At 48.1% G+C, this 16,732-nt stretch overlaps 2 protein-coding genes across 6 annotated transcripts in view; both read right to left on the bottom strand.

Moving 5' to 3' along the window:
• Positions 1-163: 163 nt before the first annotated feature.
• IL18BP (interleukin 18 binding protein) lies at positions 164-4,194 on the bottom strand. Of its 2 annotated transcripts, none has more exons than XM_012744961.3 (6): positions 3,943-4,194; positions 2,443-2,530; positions 1,904-2,110; positions 1,259-1,382; positions 1,022-1,169; positions 164-782 (listed from the first exon to the last, which is right to left on the bottom strand). In XM_012744961.3, the coding sequence occupies exons 2-6, from the start codon at positions 2,468-2,470 to the stop codon at positions 699-701; spliced, it is 591 nt and encodes a 196-aa protein (XP_012600415.2). In that variant the 5' UTR covers positions 2,471-2,530; positions 3,943-4,194; the 3' UTR covers positions 164-698. The 2 variants fall into 2 exon arrangements, with proteins under 2 accessions (XP_012600415.2, XP_012600414.2); XM_012744960.3 differs by lacking the exon at positions 3,943-4,194 and adding an exon at positions 3,214-3,319.
• Positions 4,195-5,202: 1,008 nt separating this feature from the next.
• RNF121 (ring finger protein 121) overlaps positions 5,203-16,732 on the bottom strand; it is a 75,883-nt gene continuing 64,353 nt past the window's right edge. For all 4 annotated transcript variants that reach the window (XM_012744949.2, XM_012744952.2, XM_012744950.3 and 1 more), the window contains 3 exons: positions 9,671-9,804; positions 8,943-9,044; positions 5,203-6,596 (listed from right to left, as the gene is read on the bottom strand). In XM_012744949.2, the coding sequence (XP_012600403.1) occupies positions 6,476-6,596; positions 8,943-9,044; positions 9,671-9,804 (357 nt within the window). In that variant the 3' untranslated portion in view covers positions 5,203-6,475. The remainder of the gene's footprint in view (positions 6,597-8,942; positions 9,045-9,670; positions 9,805-16,732) is intronic.

Raw genomic sequence — 16,732 nt, 5'->3', positions numbered from 1 at the left:
ATGGGCTGGCTGTTCTCTCTTTTCAAGGGTCTGTTTTCCCCTAAATCTTGTTTTATCTAGAGCTTCTAAGTGGCAGTCCCTTTCTTCCCATACTCCCTCCTGGGACAGGCACAGTTCCTATGGGTGGACCTGAGGCCTCAATGAATGAGCAGATGTCAAGATGACTCATTGAACAATCCTTTATGAAGACCCTACTGGGATGACACAAACAGCCACTGCCCCCATCCCTAGGGACAGTCCATTTACGTGAAGGGGAAAAAACCTCATAAACACCACGAGGTAAATGCAGAATGTGGCCAAAGCTGAAAGAGGGCTTCAGAGTTCACCTGTTGGGATGGTAACAAAGAGGGGACCAAATGAGCAGAAGCATAGGAATTTGTCTGGGAACAATCGAGAATCCTTGCAGAGTCATGTTGGAAACGTAGGCGTGGCCCTGAGCATGAGGCTAAGGCACTCAAGGTCTTGGTGGTTTCTGAGCAGCAGAGAGAGTGAGGAGTAGGGTAGGAAGTTAGAAAAGTTAATGGGTGAGTGGAAAGAATGGCAGGCAGGAGGAAGCCTTACAGAGGTTATTAGGATTTTTCTAGGCAGATGGGGAGTTTGGTGAGAAGAGAGAACCAAAGCAGAGGAGGAGGGCTGGGCTAGGGGGACTAGCCGCCAGGATCTGTTCACCCTCCAGGCAGGTGGTAGCCAGGTGCTGGTCAGGGTTGAGCTGTCGCTGGCCCTGTGCTGTGGCTGGAGGGCAGGGCTTCCTGAGTGGGGGGCAAGATTGTCCTTGGCGCAGCCTGGAGAATTGAAAGCAGACTAGGATCAAAGAATGACGAGACATTTGTCACTTTCCTCCAGCCATATCTCCCCTGCCTGAGTCCCAAGTTCCTTTCAGTTTCTACCCAGGCTGACCTTGGGGAATGTGTGTGGGGGAGGGGAAGAAGCTGGGGGGGGAGTGTTAGCTTGGACGCTGCTCTGGTGGAGCCCACCCTTTCCTCCCACACGGAAGCAGCACTCCTGTCCCTGGGTTCCTCACCCAGAGCTGGGCCAGGACGATGTGATGCCGGGCAACCTGGTCAGGGTCTACAAACACGCAGGAGAAGTTGCTGCTACGCAGGGCAGGGCTCAGCTCCTCCAGCACCAAGGCCTTCCACAGCCTCGTGCTCATGCTCCCATGCTCCCGCCTGGAGCACAGGAGAAGGGAAGGGGAAGGTTGTGAGGGGGCCGCAGCAGGAGGCCTCCCTCCCACTGGCCTGGCTGCTGCAACCCTCACCTGGTGCTGCCCTCTCGCAGCCGGCCTGAGAGGTGCTCGATGAAGGAACCATTTCCAAGCCAGTAGAGGATGCTGAAATGTGGGAAGCGGCTACAGGCAGTACAGGACAAGGTCAGCGTTCCATCTAGGGACACATGCAGCTGTCAGCCCTTCCATTGGGGCAGGCCCTCCCTTCTGCCATGCTCTGCCCTGCCCACCCTGCCAGGTCCCCACAGCCCCATACTGCCAGGTGGGAAAGCCCATGAAGCGGAAGTGAAGTTGTCTGTAAGGAACACCCTAGGCCTGAGCTTGGAGATGTCGGGAAGGGTCCTGTCCTTGATTCACGTGAAGACTCCTGACCTGTTTCTCAGGATGACCTCTTCTAGTGCCCAGCCTCTGTGACTCTAGCAGCCAGCCCAGAGGGCAGCCCTAGCAGGCTGCTGCTCTTCCGAGATGGCCAGAGAGCAAGCAGCTCTTGGTGGAGAGGCTGGGCCTTGGAGTATGTGGCCACCAAGGCTGGGTTGGGGATGGAGAATGGGGACTGTCTGGCAGAAGAAGGGGTGGTGCTCAGGAGTCAACGGGATCCTTGGACCCTCTGTACCCACAGCCCACCCTCTGACCACTGTGCCCTCCTGGGATCCCATCATATTAATAGTTGCTCCTTACTCAGTGGCACTTCCACCTCTGGCCACGTCACCTCCAATGCTGGGCACCACTCAGCTGCTGAGTGCTCTGGGGGCCGGGAGGGGCAGGGGTCCTTTATGCTTCCAACTGAGGCAGTGGCAGCTGTGATGGTCTGAGGTACAGGTGTGGCTCTGACCAGGAGAGTGATGACACAGGCACACAGGAGCAGGACCCACAAAGGACTGGGAGCTGAGAGGAAAGGATAGTGACAGAGGCCAGCAGCTAATTTAGCTGCCTGGTAATGCTCAGCATCCTGGCTCACGTCTGGAGAGAGAGGTGCTGGCTGGTGAAGGATGTAGCCACAGCCCAGAGAATCAGACAGGGAGGAAGGGCCCCAGGGCCCCAGGCCTCCACCCCTTAGCCCTTTTGAATGGAGCCAGAGCCACAGCATCTGGACAGAGGCTTAAAGCAGGCTGGGTTAGGTGGTGTTCACCTTAGGGTAAATGTGCAGGGTTAGACCATGGCTCCATTCTATTTATAGACACCATCCCCACACACCCATGCACAGCCCCAAGTCCTACCTGGTGTCCAGCTCTGTCTCATGGTCATGATGCATGTGTCAGGAACTGGTGAGCTTGTCTCTATTTATCCATGACAACATCCTCTTCTCTGGGGAGAGGCGGGGGTGGAGAATGGTAAACACTTCCACATATTCCCAGTAGCTGCCTTTCCTTCTTGTAAACACCCCAGCCCCTCCACAGGTCTGACCTTGCAGGGGGCTACCAGGCACTGCTGTTTACCCTGTCCTGGCCAGCTGTCCTAATTGATAACTCCTAGAGAACAGGCACCAGCACAGGCTGGAGCTCTTTCAATACTTATAAACATGGCTAAGCTAGGTGGCTCACGCCTGTAATCCTAGCACTCTGGGAGGCTGAGGCAGGAGGATCGCTCAAGGTCAGGAGTTCGAAACCAGCCTGAGCAAGAGTAAGACCCTGTCTCTACTAAAAATAGAAAGAAATTAATTGGCCAATTAAAAATATATATAGAAAAAATTAGCTGGGCATGGTGGTGCGTGCCTGTAGTCCCAGCTACTCGGAGGCTGAGGCAGAAGGATTGCTTGAGCCCAGGAGTTTGAGGTTGCTGTGAGCTAGGCTGATGCCACGGCACTCTAGCCTGGGAAACACTCTGTCTCAAAAAACAAACAAAAAAACTTAGAAACAAAGCTGGGGGTCATCTAGTGACTACCTTCCCCACTCCAGCTTACTGCCATTTATATGATGGTTATCTAGTCCAATCTCAAACCTTCATTAAGCATGCAGAAACTGAGACCCAAAGAGAGAGTAGGGACTTACCTAGTGACATAGGGACACAATGCTCTGTCTACCACCAGAGCAGGTTCTGGGAAGGATGAGATGCGGTGAAATCCTTCTGGGAAAGTACTGTCCCCACCCTCTATTTCACTTTCACTATTATTCTAGTAACTGGTCAGAGTAGGCACTGAGCCAAGTAACACCTATTCTTGAGCCGAAGCTCACAGTGACCAGAAACCTCCCTATTAACTCCCAGGTTCCCTACTCCCCAGGGTTACCTAGGGTGTGAACTAGTAAGAGTCTCTTACTGACCAATTTTTCTGACGCAGCCAAGAGTGAGGATTCTAGTATCTGCCTCCACACTTCAGAGGCATCTGCTTCTTCCACATTTGCACTGATATTCAAGGCAACAACTTTGCTAGGCACTGGGGACCCCAAACTGGATCATTTTGACCATTTCAGGCTCTGCCACACCAGCCCATCTGTACCCTGGCCTCTCTCGGGCACCCCATTCCCCACAACTACTAGCCCCAAGGTTAGCAGCATCACCCCATACCCACTCTTTGTGCCCATAAACACTTATTTCCCTCATCCTAGCCCCTCTGGCCAGAGATGCAGGTATAGTTTCTCTAGTAGTTCTAGACTGCTCCCGCTTGGCTCCCAAGAAGTCCTGAAGAACCCTCCTTTACAGAAGCTCCCTTTGGGGAGCTCCAAGATTCAGTTTAGTCACATGTGCCCCACCCACCAGAGGGATACGCCAAGAGCACTTACCCCATTGTCTGCAGGAACTCACAGCCAAGCCAGGCTTGGAACACAAGGTCCAGAGAGCTGGCCTAAAAGGAGGGGAGGGCTCTTCCTGGGGAAGAGGCAGGGTGGCTCAGCACAGCTCTAGCAGCAAAAGAGGCTATTTCAATATATTCACTTGGTCACTGATGGGGCAAATGGAGCTAGGCGGTGGCAGGACTAGAACCAGGGTGGGAGTCACGTGAGGCACGTAAGATGCAAAATCTAAGGAGGTACTCGCTCTCAGGGTTGTGCAATCACCTGTGGAGGCAGAAAGATCAGGGCCAGGTGATCCACTGCATGAACATATCATGCGTGGACAAGAGCTGTGTGTCTGAGGTTTGTGATTCATGTGATCAGGAGGGTGGGAGGGCTAGTGATACAGCCAGGGAGGGCAGGGGATGGAACTGGGTTTGCAGGAGGCAACAGGAACACAGTTAGCTATAATGTCAAGTTTTTTGTAGAAAAACCAGATTTGTATTCCTAATTTAGACGTAGGAGACTAAGTCACATCCTCTTCTCTAGGTGTCTAGGTTACAGTTCCCTCCTCTCAGTTCCTCTCTCTAACTTCTCCTATGCTGCAGAAATGCAGGGAGTTCTCCCCAGGATCACATTTCCAGGAATTAGGGCAGGCAGCAAGGCCACTAGGAGTTTCTGAAAGACAGTCCAGTGGGTGACAGGTGAGGGATGACAGGGAGAGGAGACAGACTCTACTTTAGAATATAACGAAGACCAGAGTTGGGCCACCGTGAGGTCACGGGCCTCAGGACTGTTAAGTACAAAAAGACAGCTTTGGACAGCCTGGTCTTGGCTTTTCACACCAGCCTGACATGGGGGTTGGGAGAACAAAGGTGAAGGGAAGGGTGATCCCTGGGCCCTTTGGCCAGTCCCCATTGCCCTCTCAGGATGGACCCATACGTGGCATGAGCAGTGGGGTGCCCTGGGAAGCCACAGCTGGGCAGGGCAGCCGAGGCTGAGAGTGGCCCTGAAGGCAGGTGGTGGCAGGGCACTGACCTCAAGCAGTGAGACTATAGAGCCACCTCAGTCTGAAAGGAGGCCCTGGGATGCTCCAGGGCTCCTTAGCCACAGGACAAGAGCCGAGCATCCCACCACTGCCACAGATTTTAGAAGGGGAATAGTGGCAAGGCGGGGCCAACCACTGCCAGGCCTCAGATGGGGGTAAGCAAAGGCAAGACACCCCTGGGGGCCCCAGACAAAGAGGTATTAAGAAGAAAAGCAAGATGGATGTTCAACTTTCCAACCCAGCTCATGGAGCTTTATTCAGATGGCAGTGACAAGATCCTGCTTGGTTCTTGCTACCCTTGAAGGGACACCATATTCCCTAGAAACTCAGCACTGAAGGCCCATGTTTGCTCTCCCACTTTCTTCAAAACTCCTAGAACCCTTTCAGAACTCATACTCACCTAGGTGCGATCCTTCTTCACCCCCCACCCACCATCCTGTAGTCAGACTCAGGCAGGATCACTCACGAATGACAAAGCTCACGGAGGGACAGTCACTGGGCTGGGAATCCCCTGCCAGCATCAAGGGGACATCATCTGACAAGGAGAAGCTGACATCTGTCATAGTCCTTCTGCCACACACACACCCACATGCATACGCACTCTTACTCAGGCTTTCAGGAAGGAAGTGATGTGACAGAGCAGCCTTTGGCACACGTCACTACTACTCCACTGAAGGATTCATGGAAGAATCAACTTGTACCAGGGCCCTCAATCATTGCTGCCAACAGGTGCCCCATGGCCCAACTATATATTTAATATAAATGGTCTCTCTTCATGGCTGACTACAGCCCTGCTCAAGGGCAGCTTCTCCATGTGACTGATTCTTCCAGATGTCCCAAAACAAATTTTCAATCAATTCTGAGGTTCCATGACTTTCCTTGTTGGGAAAATCCTGGATGAGGCTCCTCCACTTGCCTCAACCTGCCTATAGCTCCTGGGCAGGGGAGACGAAGTCTGACATAACATCTGTCCTGGGTCCCAGACAGCAGGGGAAGACACTTGGGCCCTCAGTGCTCACCTGCAGCACCAGCCTGAGCTTGTCAGCCCTTCCACACTGAGTGCACCAGGCTTGAGCCCCACAGAGGGGAGGAGAGGGGAGCGGGTGGGCTGAGGCTCTCAACTACCGGAGAGCCTACCAGTGCTCTCGGCCAGAGGTAAGAATGCTCCTTGAAACCAAAAATGTCATGGCTCTGCTCCCACCCTGCTCAGGCGGGGGGAGTGAGACCTGGAAGGGGGCAATTCCTATGCTCCACAATAAAAAAGGTTTTTTAAATATATTCATCAAAATAGTTTTCTTTTAAAAAGCCCCCCCACCGCTGACAGCCCCACTGGCTGGCTCTCCATCACATCCCACACCAGTCCGGACACAGCCGGAGGGGTCCTGAGAGGCCCAAGTGCCCCTTGAGTCTTTCCCACCCAGGTCTTTGTGGGCAGGGAGGAGAGTGCCCTGAGGTCCACGGTGGGTGGCGAGGGTTCTCCACTGATGTTCTTCCTGACTATTCCAGGCCCAGGATGTAGTTGATGCCTTGCACCAGGCCAATGATGACAGGCTGCCAGGCTACCAGGTACCGAAGCCAATCCAGCAGTTGCCCGTACATGACATGAGGCCTCTCCCAGCTGTCAGCGTGTTAAAGAAAAGAGGCTACAAGTAAGAGCTACTAAGGTTGATCAAGGATGGGGGAAGGGGGTTTCCCCAGGTCCTCTGTGAGTTTGCCCAATAGCCTAGAGGAAAGGAAGCTGCTTTCTGGAAGGGCCCACCCAGCCTCTCTTCAGTTCTCCATGTTGGAAGCGCTGAACCAGAGAATGGGGGAAGGAGGGCGGGAAGGACTGGTGTGGGAGATGTGAGAGAGAGAGAGAGAGAGAGAGAGAGAGACAGAGACAGAGACAGAGAGAGAGAGAGGTGTATCTTAGCGCTCCATCACCAACATGCAGGGAGGGCCTCCCATGTAACACTTTCTCTAAGTGTGCCAGTGGGAGAAAACACAGCCTGAGGCTGCCACAAATGTATCTGTGACAATGGCTGCAAGGAGGCTGGGAGTGGTACAGGGTAACCCCAAGGCTCTTCTAATGTCTAAAACTGAAGGTTTTCTAGGTCAAGGAAGGGGCTGAGTCTAGGAAAAGAGCCAGAAGGGAACAGGGACCAAAAGGCTAGTCATAAGAGGATAACCTCTGGCAGTGGCTCTAAAGAAGGGCCCATCTAGGGGCACCAAGCACCAGGCCCTACTGAGGCCAAGCAGCCCTGAAGATGAGTTCCTTTCCTTTTGCTTTATTTCTTTGGGCGGGAGACAGGGTCTCACTCTATCACCCAGGTAGGAGTCCAGTGGCATAATTGTAGCTCACTGCAACCTTGAAATCCTAGGCTCAAGCAATCCTCCTGCCTCAGCCTCCCAATTAGCTAGGACTACAGGCACATGCCACCATGCCTGGCTGGTTTTTTTTAATTTGTTGTAAAAATGGGAGACTCGCTGTATTGCTCATGCTGGTCTCAAACTCCTGGCCTCAAGTGATCCTCCCACCTCAACCTCCCAAAGTGCTGCTTTTACAAGTGTGAGGCACTATGCACAGTCAAAACTTTACTGTCCTTACTTTACATCTAAATGCTGGGCAAGGGATCTAGAGAGGGGGCCTGTAAGTGCAGCTCTGGGGAAAGCACAGGCAGAAGTTCACGAAACCGTGGGGGAACTCTTCCAAAGGCATCAGAAAGATCAGTTGGGGGCTGTGCACGGTGGCTCACGCCTGCAATCCTAACACTCTGGGAGGCTGAGGCAGGAGCATCGCTTGAGCTCAGCAGTTCGAGAGCAGCCACAGCAAGAGCGAGATTCCATCTCTACTAAAAACAGAAAAATATTAGCTGGGCAACTAAAAATAGAAAAAAATAGCTGGGCGTGGTGGCGCATGCCTGTACTCCTAGATACTTGGGAGGCCGAGGCAGGAGGATCACCTGAGCCCAGGAGTGTGAGGTTGCTGTGAGCGAGGGTGACACTATGGCACTCTAGCCCAAGGCAACAGAGCAAGACTCTGTCTCCAAAAAAGAAAAAAAAAATCAGTTTGGCTCAGAACTAAGGGAAGTCCCAAACCTCAGCTTGGCTACAGAGTTATTTAGTTCCTGAATGAGTCCCTGGAAGAACCAAGTAGAGAACCTGAGAGGGGATAGGCCAGTCTCCTATTTAATGACCATAGGAGTGTGCTAGGAACCAGGCCATGCTAGCTAGTGTTCTAGGTAGAACCCAGCTAGTTTATAGGGGAAAAGGAACAGGGAGGGAATCATGGAGCAGAAAAAAAGGTAGCTGGGAGAAGAGAGGGGAGAAAGCAGGGTCCCTGGGCTCCAGGGGAACTAAAGGTGGGGCCAAAGAAGTGGTTGGGCACTTTCCAAAAGACAGGCTGTAAGGAAGAGGAGGATGAGGGCAAAGCAGGGAAGGCTGGCTGGGTTGGCATTGGCAGCTCAGAGGAGCACAGGTCCTGCATTGACAGTGGATGGGTACAGGGGGCCCCCAGCTATCCCTGCACTGGCACAGAGCTGGTCTCTAGCACTGCACATCATAGGAGAGGTATCAGTCACTAGTTATGTAACCTTAACCAAGTTACTCAACCTCTAAACCATTTCATTTGTAAAATGAAGATAACATTATCTAGGTCATAACGTTGCTAGAGAAACAAATGAGCTAATACAAGTAAAGCACTTAACGCAGTGCCAAGCACACAGCGAGCAAGCAGTAAGTGGTAACTGCTGTTACTATCAATTTATTACCCTTGAGGGACACAGAACTATGATGGGAAGCTGAGTTGCCAGTTCTGCCCTATGTCCCATCTCCAACTTCCCCAGAACAGAAGCCAAATAGAATATTGGACATGCCCCAGCTGGGGGCTGGAGGGAGGGCCCAAGGAAGACCAAAACGCAGGGTCACACTGGCCAGTATTTTCTTCTCACTGCCCACTCCCAACAAGTACTCAAACAAAGGATACGGATTGCTGAACATCCTCTTGAGGTCTACCTTCTCTTTGCAGTAGGGACACGTCTGCTTCTTTCCCACGATGCACCAGCCGCGGATGCAGAACTCATGGAATCTGAGCACCACAGGTCAAGGGAAATGGTAGGAAGCCAGTATGGCACTCCAGCCCTGTGCCAGTCTTCAAGGTGCCCACACACAGGCTCTGGAGAAAGGTTCAAATCCTGGCCTCAATCCTTATCTGCTCTGTAATCTGGGGCAAGTCCCTCTCTCAGAACCTGCTTCCTCACATGTGAAGTGAGGACAACGATCCCTATCCCACAGAGCTGTTAAGGGGCAAAATGGAGATAACACATGCATCTCCAAACACAGGGACAGAATAGGAGCTGAGTAAATACATGATTAACATTACAAGTGTTATTCAGAAGAGGGGATTTGATTCTAAACTGAGGGATTTTGTTAGAGGGTCCTCTTCCCCTATGACTGGTACAATCTTGGGTCAGCTAGCACAGCCTCAGTGGCTGTAGCCTCAGGATGCTCTTAGACCTAGCCAGAGTGGAACCACTGTGTACATAAGGGTGGCTCCAATCTGTGGGAAAGGGCGAGGAAGGCTGCCTTCTTGTGGCTCTGCTACACTCACAAATCTGGACAGCATGCCCAGGTTCACAACCATCCCCCTTCCCTTCCTGACTAGAGTATGCAGGTCACAGGAGAGAGGTGGCCCAAGAGTTCAAGGCAGGATACACATGATTGCAGGACAGCCTATACGTGTTCTCGATGATGCCCTCTTCACTGACGTCCACGAAGATCTGCTGTCCACACACGGCACACACGCTGTCTGAAAGGTGTTTAGTAGGCATGCCTGACTCACTGTAGAACTGGAGAAGAACAGGAGTAAGAGATAGAAAAAGCTGTGAGAAGCAGGTGAAGTGGGAAGCAACAGAAGCCTTAGGCCTTCTAGAGAGGAAGCAAAGTGGCAAGGAATCCCCAGAGTTAGAGGAATTTTTTTTTCTTTTAGAGGCAGAGTCTCTGTTGCCCAGGCTAGAGTATACTGGCGTGATCACAGCTCACTGCAGACTTGACCTCCTGGGCTCAAGCAATCCTCCTGTCTCAGCCTCCCAAAGAGCTGGGACTATAGGTGTGAGCCACCACGTTGGGCCTAAAGGACGTCTTTTTCAAGCCAAATCAACCTCATCTTTACCAGGCAGATGGGGAGAAGGACATAGACCAGAGACGGGTTGGGAAGTCAGATGTGAGAGGACCCAGGACTGGCTGGGAGGGAGAAAGACTCAGGGCTGGTGATCAGCAGCTGTATCACGTAAGCTATTCTGTGGCCAGATTATAGTTCCATCAGAGATGGACATTATTCTCCAACATTTAAGAACAGTGAAATATTAGATATGATATTGGTTTGGTGACATGGGCATTCTCAGACATTTGTGCCAGCAGCGAAAGAGGTTCAATCCCTCCCGATGGCATTTTGGCATGGTATCTTAAACTGTCCCACGCTTTGACCCATTAATTTCAGTTCACAGAATTTAAATACATGAGTGGAAATGTCAAAAAAGCTTGATGTATACAGATATTCATTTAAGCATTATTTATAATTAAAGAAGCAAAGAGTATGCCTTTTCCTAAAGAAGTTAAACATACAATTAACATATGACCCAGCAACTGCATTCCTCGGCATATACATGGAAGATACAAAAACAGGAACTAAACAGACACTTAGACCCCAATGCTCATATGAGCATTATTCATAATAGGCAAAAGATGGAAACAATCCAACTGCTCATCAACAGATGAATGGATAAACAAAATGTGATATACACACACAATGGAATATTATTTAGTCATAAAAAGAAATGATGTTCTGGCTGGGCGCGGTGGCTTATGCCTGTACTCCTAGCACGCTGGGAGGCTGAGGCGGGCAGATTGCTCAAGGTCAGGAGTTCAAAACCAGCCAGAGCAAGAGAAAGACCCCATCTCTACTATAAATAGAAAGAAATTAATTGGCCAACTAATATATATAGAAAAAAATCAGCCGAGCATGGTGGCGCATGCCTGTAGTCCCAGCTACTTGGGAGGCTGAGGCAGGAGGATTGCTTGAGCCCAGGAGTTTGAGGTTGCTGTGAGCTAGGCTGACGCCAGGGCACTCACTCTAGCCTGGGCAACAAAGTGAGACTCTGTCTCAAAAAAAAAAAAGAAATGATGTTCTGATATATTCTGTTCACAAATGAACTTTGAAAACACTATACTAAGTGAAAGAAGCCACATACAAAAAGACAAATATTGTACAATTCCATTTGCATGAAATATCTATAATAGGCAGATTCATAGAGATGGGAAGTAGATCAGAGGTAACCAGAGACTGTGGGGAAAGCTTAATGAATGGAGAGTTACTGTTTAATGGGCAGAGTGTCTGTTTGGGATGATGAAAAATTTTGGAACCAGACAGTAACAATGGCTGCACCACACTGTGAATGTAATTATTTGGTGTTTTTATTTTTTGAGACAGTGTCTCGCTCTGTTGCTCAGTTTAGAGTGCAGTGGCATCATCATTGCTCACTGCAATCTCAAATTCCTGAGGAGCTCAAGTGATCCTCCTGCTTCAGCCTCCTTAATAGCTGGGACTACAGGCATGCATCACCATGCCCAGCTAATTTTTTAAAAATTTGTAGAGCTGGAATCTTTTTTTTTTTTTTTGAGACAGAGTCTCGCTTGTTGCCCAGGCTAGAGTGAGTGCCATCGCATCAGCCTAGCTCACAGCAACCTCAAACTCCTGGGCTCAAGCAATCCTTCTGCCTCAGACTCCCGAGTAGCTGGGACTACAGGCATGTGGCACCATGCCTGGCTAATTTATATATATATATATATTAGTTGGCCAATTAATTTCTTTCTATTTATAGTAGAGACGGGGTCTCGCTCTTGCTCAGTCAGGCTGGTTTCGAACTCCTGACCCTGAGCAATCCGCCCGCCTTGGCCTCCCAGAGTGCTAGGATTACAGGCGTGAGCCACCTCGCCCGGCCTAGAGCTGGTATCTTGCTATGTTGTTCAGGGTGGTCTCAAACTCCTGGCCTCAAACAATCCTTCTACCTCAGCCTCCCAAAGTGTTAGGATTGCAGGTGTGTGCCACTACACCTGGCAGACGAATGTAATTAATGCACTGAACTATACTTAAAATGGTTAAAATAGTGAGTTTTACGTTTTATATATGTCCACATAAATATCACTATATATATATATACATATATATAAATATATGTATATTTTCACAGTTAGAAAAAAAGCAAAAAAGTGGAAATAACCATAAATGACCAATAGGAAAATGCCTAAATAAATTATAATAACACTCAAGGGACTAATAGAGAGTTGACTGATGCTTAAGATACAACATTAAGTACCAAAAGCAGGGTGCCAAATTGGATGCACAGTATGATTGGTACCATATGTAAAGGTGAGCCCAAATCTATAGAAAAAGATGACCAGAGGGAAATCTATCTGAATGCTTATACTGGTGATGTTTTGGTAGTGGAATTATAAATGATTGTTTTCTTTCACCTACTCTTTTCTGTACTCAAATTTTCCTGAATGAATATATATTACTTCTAGATTAAAGATTACCACAATTAATTACAATGGATAACCAGTAATTCCATGCTCCAAAAAGAAATTCCAAATTTTGCATTTTATTGTTAAATAGCTACATAGTATTTTTCTCCTCAAGGAGAAAAGACTTGAAATTTATTGGCTGATATTTTCTAAGACCTATTGGTTTTTTTCTATCCATAGTTTTTTTTTTTCCTAATTGTGTTTAAAAAATACATGTAACATAAAATGGACAGTCTTAACCATTTTTAAATGTATAGTTTAGCTGTATTAGGTATATTCACACTGTTGTACAATCAATCTCTAGAACTTTTTCATCCTATAAAACTATATAATGAATTTTTTAAAGCATTCTGCATTTATTATTATAATTTTATCTGTACCTATGAGGTAGATTAATTGTACTTAGTCTTTCTGTATTTTCTTAATTTGGGTTTGTTCTGTTTTTTTGCTTTTGCTTCCAAGTAATTATCTCTGTAAAAGCCAAAGCCTGTCTCAGTTCAGAATGCCCCAAAGCTGGGTGAGGGACAGCAGTGGAGGAAGAGGAAGGCACACAGGCACTAGGACAGCGAGTAAGGTAGAACAGCTGTGCCTGCCAGAACCTCCAAACAACCTGGGGGCTCCCCACACTATACGCTGCCCTCTGAGAAATGGCCTTTCTCAGACATCAGAACTGCTATCCGATCTCAACAGTCCTCAAGGGGAGAATGCAAAGATGCCAACACTGCCCTCAAACTCCACAAATACACAGCTTCCTGCCTTCACCTTCTTGATAAACCCTCCTTAAGTGGCTCCAGGTAAGCTCACTTACTATCACACAACACCAGACCCAGCCACCCTATCACTCGGAAAACCAAAGCCCAGAAAAGGAAAGAAATAAGATAGGACCAAAACCCAGACTCTCTGACTCCTACCAAGTTCTATTCACCGTCCCACTGGTCAAGGCACCCCATCAACAATTGCTGAAAGTTGCAGAAAGATCAGCTACTGAGCTCTCTGACAGCCCGTTATCCAAAAGGTTCTCATTTGTTTATCAAGAGTGCAAAAACAATTGAAAAGGATAGAGTCAGAGGGTAGGCAAGACCTGTGGAGTCTACAAACTGTGCAACTTTCAAGGTGAAATCTTCAAATGTTAATGTTGGGGGAAACCTCTGAAATCTACCCCTTCAGGTCTCAACAGACTTAGGTCCAGTATCATCTGGGCAGTTAGTGAGAGAGCTTATTTAGTCCTCAGGGAAGACACACTACCATCAATTAAGAATGGGAGCTGGAACTCTTGCAGTATAAGAGCTTGTCCAGGCCTGGGAATACAAAGGCACTCAGCAAATGCTTGCTTGCTTATTGAGTAAATAAATGAACAAATGAACCACAAAGTCAGAAGAAGGTTAAAGAAAGCCTTCTCTGAAATGTGTTCTGGGTTAGAATTTCTAGGCACATTAACCAGAGAGAAGAAAGACTGAGGGGTCTGGATTCAGCTCTGGGACTGAGTCCCTATACAATCATGTAGCGCAGAAGCATGGCTACTGGCTCTTGCCCACAGCACTGGCAGTAAAAGAAGTAGAAACACCCTAACTCAAAAGATGAGTTGGAGCTCTAAGGAAGAGCTTCACCTCAGTTCATACCAGAGTTCTGCCCCCAGGACACTGGGACAAAGGAAGCAGGATCAAAGGGGCAATGACAGTAGGAAGAACTTCCAGGAAAATGTCTGTTAGGCTTCTGGTTTCTGGAATTCTCTCTACGAGGCCAATGTGACAATGGGCAGGCAGGGTCAAATCAATAGCCCATTTCAACAAAGTCACCAGCTAAGCCTGTGAAGTCAGGAGGGCTCCATTAACCACATGGTCACAGAAACTACACAGGAGGAGCCTGTAGCAAGAGATACCAAGGTTAATGTTTGATAAAATAAAGAGAGGCAGATTTCAGTTAAATCTCAAGAGCCCAATCCTTCAGTGGAAGGGCTCATGTGTCCATGTGGCACGTCAGTATTAGACAGACCTAATTTCAATCCTCTGTCACTTACTATCTTGGTGACCTTGAACAAGCCACCCAAACTCTTCCTTTCTTCCCTTAAAATATACTGGGCACCTATTAAGTACCAGCCACTGAGCAAAGATCAGTGGGAAAACTGGAAAAATACAGACGTGTCCTCTGTTCTCGCGGAACCTACAGGTAGGGAAGACTGACATTAAAAAAATAAATATTTACACAAAATAAGAACAAATTATAAACATTAAAAGGGCTATGAAAGAACAATGCAATGAAAAGGGTTCCTAAAAAAAAAAAAAATAGAAAAAAAACCTAGGTCATCTGAGAAGGCTTCTTTGAGGGAAAGACAGGGTAGGTTGAGACTTAAAGGATGGGTGGGAGCTAGTTAGATGAAGAAAGGCCCAAGAGGAAACAAGAGGCCCTGAGGCAGGAAGGAACTTGGTGTACTTGAGAAACTGAAAGTCTTTCTTGTGTGGCTTGAGAGCTGTGAGAAAGAGGAAAACACTAAAACCTTATCAGCCACATGAAGGATTTTGGACTTAAAATGGGTTATCCAAAGACTTTATTAAAGTAGGGAGTAACGTGATCAGATTCCAGTTTTTAAAAGATTACTCTGGGCTGGGCACAGTGGCTCACGCCTGTAATCCTAGCTCTCTAGGAGGCCTAGGCAGGTGGATTGCTCAAGGTCAGGAGTTCGAGACCAGCCTGAGCAAGAGCAAGACCTGTCTCTACTATAAATAGAAAGAAATTAATTGGCTAACTAAATATATATATATACATATATATATATATATATATAAAAAAAACACTAGCTGGGCATGGTGGTGCATGCCTGTAGTCCTAGCTACTCAGGAGGCTGAGGCAGGAGGATCGCTTGAGCCCAGGAGTTTAAGGTTGCTGTGAGCTAGGCTGACGCCACGGCACTCTAGCCCAGGCAGCAGAGTGAGACTCTGTCTCAAAAACATAAAAAAATAAAAGAGAGTTCTGTCTTCTGTGTGAAGAATGAATTGGAGATGAAGCCAACATGGATTCAGAGAGACCAGCTAGGAGACTATTACAATTTTTTTAAATCAACAGATGATGGAGGCCTATGCTAAGCTCATGGCTTGGGCTAATTTGGTGGCAATAAAAATTAAGGGGAGTAGACAGAGTGGACACACTGATGATGCCAAATAGATAGCTGAATACAAAAGGTCTGGAGCTCAAAAAAGAGTTTTGGATTAAAGACCTGGAAGCCATAGAAAAAGAAAAGGGAAATATTTAGGCAAAGAGTAGAGAATGGCCTAGGTTTGAGCTCAGGAAAACAATAACATTTAAAGGGAGGGAAAGTTAGCAAAAGAAAATGAGAAATATCAGAGAGACAGGAAAAAAACCAGGACATGAAAATGTCACCAATGCAAGGGGGGAAAAGCTTTTTTTTTTTTTTTTTTTTTAAGGTCCAGAGATGAAAAAGCTTTCTAAGGAGGGAAGAGGAGAGCCAGGTGCCTGTAGTCCCAGCTACTTGAGAGGCTGAGGCAGGATTGCTTGAGACCAGGAGTTTGAGGCTGTGGTGTGCCACGATCATGCCTGTGTATAGCCAATGGATTCCAGCCTAGGCAACATAGTGAGACCTTATCTCAAGGAAAAAAAAAGGAGGAAGAGGAGAAAGGAGTAGTGAGTCAACTATATAGACAGCTATTAAGAAGTCTATCAGAATTGGTGACACAGTCACTGGTGACCTGAGTAAAAGCTACGTTAGAAGAAGGGTATGACCAAAGGCTGACAAGTGAATGAAAGGTGACTAAAAAGAGACAGGAATTTTCTATAAATTTAGCTGTAAATGATAGGAAATAGTTCAATAGCTAAAGGAGAAAGGAGGTCAAGGAAAGGATGTTTATTTAAAAAAGAACATTTAGGCCGGGCGCGGTGGCTCACGCCTGTAATCCTAGCACTCTGGGAGGCCGAGGCGGGCGGATCGCTCAAGGTCAGGAGTTCGAAACCAGCCTGAGCGAGACCCCGTCTCTACCAAAAATAGAAAGAAATTAATTGACCAACTAAAAATATATATACAAAAAATTAGCCGGGCATGGTGGCGCATGCCTGTAGTCCCAGCTACTCGGGAGGCTGAGGCAGTAGGATCGCTGAGCCCAGGAGATTGAGGTTGCTGTGAGCCAGGCTGACGCCATGGCACTCACTCTAGCCTGGGCAATAAAGTGAGACTCTGTCTCAAAA

This window comes from Microcebus murinus, chromosome 4 (genome assembly GCF_040939455.1).
Source record: "Microcebus murinus isolate Inina chromosome 4, M.murinus_Inina_mat1.0, whole genome shotgun sequence".
Taxonomy (NCBI): domain Eukaryota; kingdom Metazoa; phylum Chordata; class Mammalia; order Primates; family Cheirogaleidae; genus Microcebus; species Microcebus murinus.
This window is presented reverse-complemented; position numbering and strand designations above follow the sequence as displayed.

What these genes read in the sequence shown, in the direction of transcription:
- IL18BP (XM_012744961.3), bottom strand. Translation starts at nt 2,470, where the DNA reads ATGACCATGAGACAGAGCTGGACACCAG. An exon ending in CTGCGAGAGGGCAGCACCAG is followed by an intron (nt 1,170 to 1,258) that starts GTGAGGGTTGCA and finishes CCTGTGCTCCAG; the next exon opens with GCGGGAGCATGGGAGCATGA. An exon ending in TCGTCCTGGCCCAGCTCTGG is followed by an intron (nt 783 to 1,021) that starts GTGAGGAACCCA and finishes TCAATTCTCCAG; the next exon opens with GCTGCGCCAAGGACAATCTT.